Genomic DNA, 13351 nt, shown 5'->3' with positions numbered 1-13351 from the left:
CACACTAGATGAAATCAACACAATATGTACTCATATGGAGTATGAGGTGGTTGACTACAATTGAGGAACTCTGATTGGAAGCTCCTGAGAATGAAGTGTGTGAAGAAGATAGGAAGAGATCATGAAAATATGCAACGATGGAAGAAGGCATTCAACATCCGAAGTCTAAGAAGATGTGGCCAGAATATCTCCCAAAAAGATGTGAAGACTCTGATGGAAGTCGGAAAAAGATAGAGAACCTTGACACTGAATATCTGTGGGAGATGTGTCAATCTGCATGTAGGATGTTGATACTTACAGGAAGATGTCATGGTGAAAGATCGTCACAAAGGTAATTTTGATTTGAAGTGTTCATTGATTATTTTTTAACTAACATTTGGTTGTTCTTACGTAGGACTGTCAAAGGAAAGATCTGTGAATAACTTCCAAGAAGGCCATATAGAAGGATGTAATGTCCTTCTGAAAAATATGGCATGAAAGCAGAATGACATGAAGCAAAGCCAGATGGAAAATTTGATGGATCACTTTCTGATGAGTTAAGAACATGACTAACTCATGGATAAAAGTGATGGATGATCTATGCCCTATGTAGAAGTTCCCAAAGATGAAGACTCCTTGACGAAGAAGAAATTCATGACATCGAAGGAAGGAGCTCTTCAAGCAGCTGGTTGTTTCAGGATCTCCACATGAGGAGTTGCAATAGGTCCCTGGTTAAGAGGGAGCCTGAAAAGAAGTTTCTTACTTGGAAGAAACTTGGAAAATTCCTAAGCAGGGAGCTTAGGTACATTCCTTTGTGATAGGAATGAGTACATTCCTTTAATGGAATATGTCCTCCTGGTTTGAAAAGGAGAGATAGACACGTTGTTCTGTTCTTCACCTGGGAAGACAGAATGGAGGATTGTGTAATCATTTGGCATTTGATGCTCTTTGAGGATGAGATAGGGCATCCAACAATAAGAGTAGTCGTGGAGGACCGATATTCTTTTTGGGACTGGGGAGTCCAAGAAAAGAATAGTCCTTATGGAGCATATCCTGAGTGAACCCGGGTGGGGTATGTTCCTAGAGAGACAATGATGAGTATGTCTATAAATCATTGGTCTCGCCAGCATTGTGCTCTGATCTTGTGGAGAGATAGAGTTGTTAGTCAAGGCCTTGCTATATAACAATGTTGGTTGATATGATGCTATACAAATGAGTTACAAATCCAAATTCTTCTTATGAGAAATTCTTTAGATTGAGAATGACCAAGTACCATTATGAATACCTCCCTAGTTAAGAGGGAGTGTTGAAAAGTGTAACTAGGTTCGGTCTTCATAATGACATGTAATTGTGACTTTTGTAAATGATGTAATAAAGGAAATAAAATTATTTGTGTATGTTAGGGTCCCACCCTAACCCCCTTATTTATGTAATGGGATCGAGTCATAGTCAAGAGTCAATAAAGCCCATATTAATAATTGTAAGTGGTTAACCCGCAATTAATGACGGGACCACAGTTAGTTGCAAATGGGTCGTAGTATTAGATAGATGGTATTAATAAAACCCATGGTATTGATCCTTGGTATTGCATGTATGAGTCATATATAAAGGACAGAGACTCCCTGCGAGGAGCATCGTGTCTTATTTTTGTATCGAGCTCTGCTCTATTGGAGGTTGCCCCCTCGAAGAGGCCAGTGAACATTGCTTTCTGAATAATAAAATATTTGTTGTTGTCTCTCACTGTTCTATGTTCTGGTATCTTTCTTCGCATATTCTGTATTTGGGTATCTTTTGCAGGTTAAGAGCATAACAAGTGGTATCAGAGCTATAACAAGTGGTAGTAGTCTTGATTGATAGTGGAAGTACACATAATTTCATCCATCAAAAAGTCACAGAAGTAGTGCATTGTTTTGTACGAGCAGTTTCTAACTTCCAAGTCCAAATTGCGGATGGGGGCACAATGAAACGTGAAGGCCGCTGTGAAAATGTCAAACTTCAAATGGGGGATTATCAGTTGAAAACCCACATGATTGCCATACACATGGGAGGTTGCGACATTGTCCTTGGCGTTGAATAGCTCTGCACTCTTGGGCCAATCACAATCGATTTCCAGGAGTTATATATGAGTTTTAAGCAGAACAACTACACACATACCCTCTGTGGACTCCAGGCGGGAGCTCCCTCTATCATCAGCTCGCATAGGATGGAAAAATTGCTAAAAAAGGGCCATCATGAAGTTATAGCTCAATTTAATGCCATCCAGGCAGTAGAAACCAAGTCTCTGCCAATCCATCTTGAGATGCAACAAATTTTAAATAACCATCTGCCGGTCTTTAACAAGCCTCATGAGCTTCCACCCTCGAGAGGGGAACATGATCATAGCATCACCTTAGTTCCAGGGGCCCAACCCCCAAATGTGCGCCCATACAGATATCCGTTCACCCAAAAGAATGAAATAGAAAAAATAATCAAGGAACTTTTGGAAGCAGGTGTCATTCGTCCCAGCATTAGTCCTTATTCATCACCGGTGGTCATGGTGCTCAAGAAAGATGGGGAGTGGCGGATGTGTCCAGACTTCAGGGCCCTCAATAAGTTGACAGTCAAAGATAAATTTCCCATCCCGGTGGTTGACGATTTGCTGGATGAACTCAATGGGGCTCAATTCTTCACTAAGCTGGATCTTCGCTCAAGCTACCACCAAATTCGCATGAAGGAAGTCGACATTCCAAAGACTGCTTTCAGAACTCATGAAGACCATTATGAGTTCCTGGTCATGCCATTCGGTCTTTGTAATGCCCCCTCTACTTTTCAGAGCCTTATGAACCACATTCTCAAACCATATCTTAGGAAATTTGTCCTTGTCTTCTTCGATGACATCCTCATCTATAGTTGCACTTGGGCCGCACATCTTCAGCATGTAGATCTATTCTTGCAACTGCTCCGCAAGCATAAATTATTTGTCAAGATGTCCAAGTGTTCGTTTGGCATGGAAGAAGTGGAGTATTTGGGCCACATTGTGGGGCGTGAAGGTGTCAAGGTGGACCCCAAAAAGATCCAGGCAATGCAGGATTGGCCTCAACCTAAGACCTTGAAGAGCTTGAGAGGATTTTTGGGTCTCATTGAATGTGATGCTTCGGGTACAGGTATTGGGGCGGTCTTAATGCAGGAAGGGCGACCTTTGGCCTTCACAAGCCAACAACTAAGTAGGAAGAATCTGGGCCAATCTACCTACGAGAAGGAAATGATGGCCATCTTACATGCAGTAGAGACCTGGCAACCTTACTTATTGGGGCGACGTTTCCAAATCCGCACAGATCATCACAGTCTTAAATATTTTTTGGAGCAACGCCTATCCTCCCCACAACAAAATAAATGGCTCGCCAAAATGCTCGGATATGATTATGAGATCATTTACAAGAAAGGGAAAGACAATAGTGTAGCAGATGCATTATCTCGCCAATTTGAGGAGGAAAGTACTCTGCTAGCAATTTCCCTCCCCATTCCAGAATGGATTGAAGAGGCTCGCAGGGAATGGTTTTCACATCCCGGGCTCTCCCAACTCATTTCTCAATTGCAGGTAGATCCAAATTCCACCAACAGCTACTCGTGGCAGGATGATATTCTTCGCTACAGGGACAAAGTCGTAATATCACCAACATCCACCCTCAAAAGTCGCATTTTGGCAGAATTGCACTCATCCCCCATTGCAGGACATTCAGGCTTTCAGAAGACGTATGCTCGCACCAGAAGATCATTTTTTTGGACAGGCATGAAAAAGGACATCCTTACTTTCGTAGCAGAATGCAATGTCTGTCAACGCCACAAAGGGGAGACCGTCAACACACCAGGCACATTACAACCGTTGCCCATCTCGGCATCAATTTGGACGGAGGTTTCTATGGATTTCATTACAGGTCTTCCAAAGTCAGGAAACAAGTCAGTCATCATGGTGGTTGTGGACAGACTTTCGAAGTATGCTCATTTCTGCGCCCTACCCCACCCGTTTACACCAACTTTGGTCGCTCAATCTTTCATGGATCAGATCTTCAAATTGCATGGCATGCCCACTTCTATTGTGTCTGATCGCGACCCGATCTTCACCAATAATTTTTGGCAGGAACTCTTCAGGATACAAGGCACTCAACTAAAACTCAGTACTTCCTATCATCCGCAAACGGATGGTCAAACTGAAGCCGTCAACAAATGTCTGGAAACCTACCTTAGGTGTTTCACTTCAGAAAAGCAACATCTTTGGGTACAGTGGTTACCTCTGGCTGAATGGTGGTATAACACCAACTATCATGCCACCACCAAAATGACTCCCTATGAAGCAGTATATGGTCAACTCCCTCCTTCCCCTACTTCTTATCTCAAGGGGTGCTCAAAAGTACAAGCAGTGGATCAACTCCTACAACACCGCGCAACCATGCTCGCCCATCTTAGAGAGAATCTTGAACAAGCTTAGAACTGCATGAAGCAACAGGTAGACCAGCATCGCTCAGAGTGCCAATTTCAAGAAGGGGGATCAAGTCTTTTTGAGGCTGCAACCATATAAGCAAACATCACTCAAAGACAAGGGTTGTCAAAAACTATCTCCAAAATTCTACGGACCATATCAAGTACTTTGGCGCATTGGAGAAGTGGCTTACAAGTTGGCTTTGCCACCTACTGCAAAAATCCATCCAGTTTTCCATGTCTCATGCCTCAAGAAAGTGATTGGGAACAATTGCAGAATTCAAACCAGTCTACCTGAAATTTGAATTGGACGAAGAAGGGTCAATCTGGCTCCAACCTGAACAGGTCCTAGACACACGAGACAGGCACTTGCGAGGCCGCATCATTAGGGAAGTCCTCGTCAAGTGGAAAGACACCTCTCCGGAAGATGCAACTTGGGAACCAACCACTATTCTTCAGCAGTTTCCGCAGCTTTAGCCTTGAGGGAAAGGCTAGTCTTAAGGGGGAGGGTATGTTAGGGTCCCACCCTAACCCCCTTATTTATGTAATGGGATCGAGTCATAGTCAAGAGTCAATAAAGCCCATATTAATAATTGTAAGTGGTTAACCCGCAATTAATGACGGGACCACAGTTAGTTGCAAATGGGCCGTAGTATTAGATAGATGGTATTAATAAAACCCATGGTATTGATCCTTGGTATTGCATGTATGAGTCATATATAAAGGATAGAGACTCCCTGCGAGGAGCATCGTGTCTTATTTTTGTATCGAGCTCTGCTCTATTGGAGGTTGCCCCCTCGAAGAGGCCAGTGAACATTGCTTTCTGAATAATAAAATATTTGTTGTTGTCTCTCACTGTTCTATGTTCTGGGTATCTTTCTTCGCATATTCTGTATTTGGGTATCTTTTGCAGGTTAAGAGCATAACAGTCTAAGCCTTGCTTCATGGGTTTCATGAGCAAGTGATTTTATTTTAGGTGGCTCCCATTGAGAGCCTTAGGATTTGTCATTAAGGTCAAAGAATTAATGTCATGTATGAAGGGCTCTTCTTGAGCATATGTAAAATGTATATGAGTCAATCTAGTGTCTAGAAAGCCCTCCAAAAGACAAGCACAGTGCTCTTGACTTGAGGTCGGCCTGCAACATAAAGTAATAACTTATGTCGGCTCACCCAAAGTGTCACACTGATTCAAATGATCATGTCGGCTTGAGTACATAGGCGAACCATTATATATAAGAGGCTAGGCTCTTCACATAAACACAGAAAAGATCTTCGCATATCTTTGAATTTCGGAAGAAGGAAAAGAGACTCGGATTACCTCTGTTTCGATGAAGGCTACAAGGATGCGTACTACAATTCTGTAAGAGAATTCTGATCCCTCTTATCTAGAGATTACAGTAACAGCAAATAAGAATTTTTGGTCTAAGGAGAAACTACAGTTAGAATTTCGGTGGCCTCTCACTATGATTTCAGAAGACAAGGACAGCAAGTAATTCGGATACCTCCATTCAGGTGGCTTAGTGCAGAAGACAAGGGGAATGCAAAGACATTGTTATGATGTTGAGGAGAGTCCATTGTTCGTAAGATAAGAAGACTATGTTTTGGATTAAGTTCTGTTTAGACAAAGAAAACTCGATGTTGCCACAAAAAGAAGGATCTTGTGCTAAACTCGCTCAAGTCAGTCTCAATAATGCTCCAATTCGGACATGATTACAGAACAATGATGAAGTCTCTAATGATATTAGAGTGATAGATTTCGAAGCTCTCTCACTGCTATCTCAATGAAGATCTCTAATGATGTAGACTAAGTGGTGGAAGAAGAATCTAGGAGCCAGAAGTAGAAGAGGAATCGTGTCTTGATCATGGAGTGGCTAATAGGTTAGGTTAATGGTCTTGGTCTTCGCATTCGTCAATTGGAATCTCTAAGAAGAATTTTTGTGGGTTTTCCTCTCACTCTTTGAGAGGTTTTGGCCCTGGCTCATAGCCTAAATGTTGTGTCTCTTGTCTATTTATGTTCCTGCATTGGTTACTGTTTGATGAAGAAGAACACTAGGAATCTAATGTAAAGAAGATCCTAACCTAATCATGTAAAAAGCATTCACAAGCAGTCACCAAAGAAGAGAAATCATCTAATTCTAATGCCCTATATTTCTCAACATCCCTAGCTACGATAGCCTCCCCCAACTCTCTGAGCCCGCCCTATTTGGCAAAGCATATGCCTACCAAGTTCCAAGCTATCTGAACAGATGACTCGCCCCCAGGTCTGAAAAGTTTTCGTCAATGATACTGCCAATCCCCACATCAGAGGCTCAAACTCCAGACCTTTCCCGGCCACCCAATAAGTGTTTCGCCCAAGCACAAAGATATACAGCCACTAACCCTAGACTGTGTGACAATCCTTCCAAAAGCAGACCCACTTTTCACTTACCTAGTCACCAGCTCTTCGGGTGAGCCGAACACTGCACACTATAGCCTCAGGGGCCTGTATAACTCCTAACTCCAGACTGTCTACACAACTCCCCTCCCTGGATGGGATACACCCACCAAATAGATCCTCCACCCCTCTGAGTCTTTGAAATCTACAATTGACCTCCCTGGTCTAACCCCAAAGCTTCCAACTCTTCCAGCACTACTCTCCAAGAGCCTAGAACCATAGACACCCCAATATGCAAACAAGACAACAACAAAAATGAAATTGCCACAACTAAGAGAAAGGGGTGACTACTGCAATTAGGCCACCAATATCACCAGCGAGTCGTAGAAATTCCCTAATTCACCCCAAAGCCTACACCATGGCTCAATTCAAACACTGAATACTGATAATTGAAACCTACAAAGTGCAAACAAGATAGAATTAACTATGCAACGACACGATTTGTTGTATCACTACCCAAGCTAATGACAAACCATTCTTCGAGTGTCATTACCCACCTGGCCAGCGTGAAGCTAGCCCTTTTCTCAGCAATGCACCGGGAACCAAGGTCCCAAATGGTGTTCTGCATTACTTGTGGAGCCAACACCACACCAGAATCACCCCGTCCATTGTTCGCACGCACCAGCTTGATACCAGAAAAAGGGAATGGCTCAACTGGAAAGCCTCCCCTCACACTTGAATAAACAACACCCCCCGCAAAGCCTCTCCTTCATCTCCCACCGCTTGCAAATACGTTCTAACACCAAGACCAAGCCAATTAAACCCAGGAGCTTCTCCAGAACATTCGCCCTGAAGCGCCAAGCGAAACTAGTTGAATAAGCTTCCACATTCTTAATTATGCATGGTGTTTGCATTAACACCCAAGTCTTTGGCTTCCATTCGGGCAGTTGGGACCCCCATCAAGGAACATTTGCACATTAATAATCAAGTAACATGTCACTTTTCTATCTATGCAACTTTTTTGAGTGTGCTGTGTGCAATTTTAACAATCTAGAGGCCCCAATTCTTGGTTTTCAACCTCCTCTTCTTAAAAATACCCTTTTCGATGTCCAGACCTACTCTACTAGGCAGCATGAAATCACCACTTACTTGGTGAGCCACAAAGGCACTTTACCTAGTCAACCCAAAAGGTTATCCCAATTAGGATTTGCAAAACTCTTTCTCCATCTACAGCAAATATCAGGGATGATTTCCTCTATGCAGGGAGGAATAATTGATGAGACATAGTTTAGTAGATATGTTCACACATGTATTATATTTGTGTTTTCTCTATTGTGTACTTTAGTGCTTATCTTTTTGTATCTTTTATATAGTTTGTCAATAATGATCACTTTCCAACATTTTTCCATTCATAGGTTTCTATATGATGTTACGCAATATAGAATGTACAATATGTATACATCACCGATAATTTCTTCTTTTGCATTCACAGTGATTTCTTATAAATATCTTTATAATAGAGTGTTACGTCATAACATTGACAACCTAACGGACAGAGATCAAGAGGAAATGCAAAGATAGCCGAGTTAACCTTGACAGTGCACATGCTTATATCTTTTGTTATACATACATTAAGAGGACTATTTTTTGGTGCTTAGTCTTTTAGTTGTATATTAAGACACAGTTAATTCAAGTTTTAAATGGTGTTGACTGATATCCTTCATTTTTGTTTGTGTGTTTTTTATTTCAATTTTCAGTCCATTTACGCTGGGCAGGTTAGAGTAGACTACAACCCTTGTAAACCATTGCCTTTAGCAATCGTGTTACTTGGTAAAGGCTTAAGATTCCTGGAACTTCAACTTGGTAATTTTACTGGGCAGGTTAGAATAGACTACAACCCTTGTAAACCATTGCCTCTAGCAATCGTGTTACTTGGTAAAGACTTAAGATTCCTGGAACTTCAACTTGGTAATTTCAAACATGATCTGTATAATATATTTTTAATAAAATAAACGATAAAGCAGGATTCAAATAGGATCTATTATTGCTGTGTTTGAATAAACAAGGGAACTTTTTAGGGATGAAATTTAGGCAATTGGTTATTTTCTGTATATTCTTTTAAATATTTATGTATTTCGTTAAACAATTAGTTATGTTATATATATATAGATGATTAAATTAATGATTTGGCCAAAAAATTACCAGTTTAGATAGTAAATTTCATGTTTTTTTATTAAATATTCACTTAAATATTCTATATGTATGATTGAATGATTTTTAGGATCAAAATAGTCACTTATCATATTATATATAATTAATAATTATAATATTTGAATCCTTAAAAAATACCCTGGAACAAACTTAAAGAAAATTTCAATGGAACTCATATTGCTGCCTCCAAACAAACTTAAGAAGATTTGATTACGAGTTCTTGCAGTATGTAGCAGACATCTCCAACAACTTGCCATCAGACCACACACTGATCAATTGTAGTCCAGCTTATACTATAGTAGAGTAGAAGTTTAAAAAGGTGATTAAGTACGATTAAAGACAGTAACAACATTAAACATAACGAAGGGCATAAACTTGTATCCCTGCTTTAAAAAAATAAGTATGCTTTTTAACGTATATAGAGAATTTTGTCCACCAAAATAGAGTCAAATGAAGTTGTGGAGGGTAACTCTACTTCTAAGAGTATCACATATATACAAAAACATATATAATTCCCCAAGTTGCCATATTCACTTTTTGTTTTATTTGATTATAATCTAGTCTAATTTTGTAAGACTCTTTTTGTCCCATTGCGTTCTACCCGTCCTTATGGAATGCCCGTAAAAGCCAAGGGCCTAACCCATCAGAACGGGGTGCCAATAAAAGAAAGCCAAGTGTGCTAGAAAATCAGTGTTTGTAGAAGAGCATTTCATATAGTTTTCTATTTAATCAAGACTGGCATGGCATAAGACCAATTGAAGCAAAACTTAAACATTATATGATACATTTCCTGCACTGAACAGAAATTTTACCAACAGAAGAAAATTGTGTGTTCACTTGAATTTCAGAAATAAAACAATGAGAAATCAACAAAACCCAATTACAAACCTTGGAGGCGGGATCTTCCTTCTCAATTCTGTCTCTCATAAGCCGCAGCTTGTCTCTGACCGCATCGGAAACTGAATAGTCGAGGTTCGAATCTCCATTGCTCTGCTTCTCGACTGAATTGCACGTGGTTTGGCCGCTGATCAGTCGATCCATTTTGCTCACCTGTGAATCCCTGGTAGTACTCCCAAACTGAAGCTGGAGACACCCTGGAGTTTATAGTAATTTCTCTCTCTTTGGTTGATATACCAACTCTCGTTTCCGTATTGATGAGAGAAAATGAATAGAAAGTTGGAAAGCGATAGTGCTCGGCTGCCATCTGGTAGTAGGTTTCTCGCCTCTCTCTGGGAAAAGAAACATTCTATGTAATGGTAGGCATTGATTCAATCCCTTCTTGAAGACGTTATAGTTGGGTGCAATGAAGGCTGCCCGCGCAGGACAGCTAGCCACCCCTGTAGTTGGTAAAGAAATTGAATGTAGTTGTTGTGGCAATAATCTCCAGTAATGGAAAACAAAGGTCTCTGTTAGCTAGCAAAGAATGTTTGTTTGGATAAATTAGATTGTTCGTTTACCAATGAAAAGACTTTTTTACCTATTTTTATATTTTTATATTTTTTTAATAGTATTATATATAATTTATTGAATTTTATAATTAATAAAATTATAATAATCTAATATTTTTATTTTATTGTTTTTAAATATAAAAATATTTTTTATGAAAATATATTTATTTTTTTGGTTTATTAAAATTAGTATATAAGTTAAATTGAATGGTTGGTAAAAGTTAATATGCATTAATCCATTATAAGTATCAAAACTCTAACTTCAACATACATTTTACATAATTGTACATAAATTTTATGAGAAAGTTAGCACTAAAATTAGAACTAAGGAAGGCTTTTCTGAATGTTTTGGTAGTGGTATAGGGGTTAAGCACAGGTGCCCTCTTTCCCTATGCTTTTCGGTCTATATATTGATAAGCTAGAAGAATGGGTGAACAACACTAGTCGAGAGGGTGTTCAATTAGCAGGATAAGTAGTGAAGTTGCTTTTGTATGCAGACAATCTTATTCTAATTAAAATTTGCTTATGGTTTGAGAGAGCATTTGAAGGCATTAGAGCTCTTTTGTTAAGAGGTGGGGATGCAAGTAAATACTAGCGAAACTAAAGTCATGGTCTTCTCTTTGATGCAGAAAAAACAAGAAGTTAGCTTCATTTTTGACGGAAAATCCTTGGAGTTAGTCGAAGAGTACAAGTACTTAGGAATTGTTTTTCACAACAGGGTCAATTAGGAGACATGCAGAACTGAAAGGATTCAAGGGGGATGGAGAGCATCTTACCTTCTTCAAAATAGATGCAGGAAAGCATAATTATGGGATTGGAAAACCAAGAAAACTCTTTTTGGATTGTTAGTTACTCTGGTTGTCCTCTATCGGTGCGACGTTTGGGGGAACAACATGCCAGATAGTAAATGGAGACAAGTAGAAAGAATTCAAAAACACTTAATCACTAGTAACCTTAAATTCAAATCAGTTATCCCATATGAGATCTTGCTAGCAGAGGTTGGTTTGTTTCTGATGGAAGCTTTAGCAATCATTCATTTGTTAACGTATTTAAAAAAGGTGGATAGCATGGATGAACATCAGTGGCCCAAGTTGATCGTGGCAAAAGAGTTAAAGTGTAGGAAGAAAACTTGGAGGAAGCAGAATGATAATTGGATGGGAAAATGGGGAATCAATTGGCAAGATTGTCCCAATTCTAAAGTGGAAATAAAAAATTGGGTACTTGAAAAATTTAGGACCACCATGTGGGAAAAACAGGTTGGGCATAAAAAATTGATATATGTCAACAATTTCAACCCAACATGGTCGCATAATGAAAAGATTATTTGAGTGTCGCAACTAAGGGAAAGGCTAAGATTTTAATAGCATAGCTAAGGACTGTATCCCATCATCTTAGATGCAAAACAGGTAGATGGGCAGTTTTATGTTAGATCTAAGACTTTTGTGATCATTAATTCCAATGTTCACCTATATTTCTCACCAACAGCTAATTCTCAACGGCTAACTCTGGGTAATGATGCATCCTTGCTATTTATTCCTTTACATCAATTGATTTCTCACCTTGTCCTGAGGATGAACCACATTAGTTGGTTTGAAACATCGACCAAATCCTAGCTATGTGATTAATCTGGAAGACTTGTATCTACATTATGGATCACAAAAGTCTTAGATCTAACATTATTACCTTACACAGAAGGGAAATGGCTGATGAGGCTCGTCAATTTGAACGAGCTCGACTGTAAGTCGTTAAGAAGAAATCAAATCTTACGTTTCTCAAAAGATGTAGGAATGCATCATTAATTCCAATGTTCACCTGTATTTCTCACCAACAACTAATTTCTCAACGACTAACTCTGGGTAATGATGCATCCTTTCTATTTATTCCTTTAGATCAATTGATTTCTCACCTTGTCCTGAGGATGAACCACACTAGTTGGTTAAACGTCTACGAAATCATAGCTATGTGATTAATCCATAAGACTTATATCTACATTATGGATCACAAAAGTCTTAGATCTAACATTATTACCCTACATGGGAGGGAAATGACTAATAAGGCTTGTTAATTTGAACGAGCTCGACTACAAGTTGCTAAGAAGAAATTTGATCTTACTTTTCTCAACATATGTAGGGATGCATCATTAATTACAGTGTTCACCCGTATTTCTCACCAACAACTAATTCTCAATGGCTAGCTCTAGGTAATGATGCATCCTTGCTATTTATTCCTTTACATCAATTGATTTCTCACCTTGTCCCGAGGATGAACCACATTAGTTGGTTCGAAACGTCGACCAAATCCTAGCTATATGATTAATCGGAAGACTTATATCTACATTATGGATCACAAAAGTCTTAGATCTAACATTATTACCCTACACGGAAGGGAAATGGCTGATGAGGCTCGTCAATTTGAACGAGCTCAACTGTAAGTTGCTAAGAAGAAATCAAATCTTACGTTTCTCAAAAGATGTAGGGATGCATCATTAATTCCAATGTTCGTCTGTATTTCTCACCAACAACTAATTCTCAACGACTAACTCTGGGTAACGATGCATCCTCGCTATTTATTCCTTTAGATCGATTGATTTCTCACCTTGTCCTGAGGATGAACCACATTAGTTGGTTCGAAACATCGACTAAATCCTAACTATGTGATTAATCTGGAAGACTTATATCTAGTTCCCAAGGAAGAGTGAGAAGAAAGAACTTGTGCCTTTTGTGAGGAAGGAATGGTTGAAACTAAATGAAACTTCATCATGGAGTGTTCTGCCTATAAGGACATATGTAGTCAGTTTGAAAATGACCTGAAAGTGGACAATATGTGTGAGTTATTTGTGGAAGGAAAGCTTCATAAGACCATAATTTTTTTTTATCGTGATTCA

At 39.4% G+C, this 13351-nt stretch overlaps 1 protein-coding gene across 1 annotated transcript in view; it reads right to left on the bottom strand.

Moving 5' to 3' along the window:
* The window catches only part of LOC149202256 (uncharacterized), a 106044-nt gene extending 95611 nt beyond the window's left edge, over positions 1-10433 (bottom strand). Inside the window, exon 1 of the mRNA XM_089399924.1 lies at positions 9908-10433. Within this exon, the coding sequence (XP_089256050.1) occupies positions 9908-10060 (153 nt within the window). The 5' untranslated portion in view covers positions 10061-10433. The remainder of the gene's footprint in view (positions 1-9907) is intronic.
* Positions 10434-13351: the final 2918 nt, after the last annotated feature.

Source organism: Pinus tabuliformis, chromosome 2_1, assembly GCF_031772625.1.
Source record: "Pinus tabuliformis cultivar Carrire ecotype Pingquan chromosome 2_1, CPIR1, whole genome shotgun sequence".
NCBI lineage: Eukaryota > Viridiplantae > Streptophyta > Pinopsida > Pinales > Pinaceae > Pinus > Pinus tabuliformis.
Note: the sequence above shows the minus strand (reverse complement) of the source record. Positions and strands in the feature narration are given on the sequence as shown.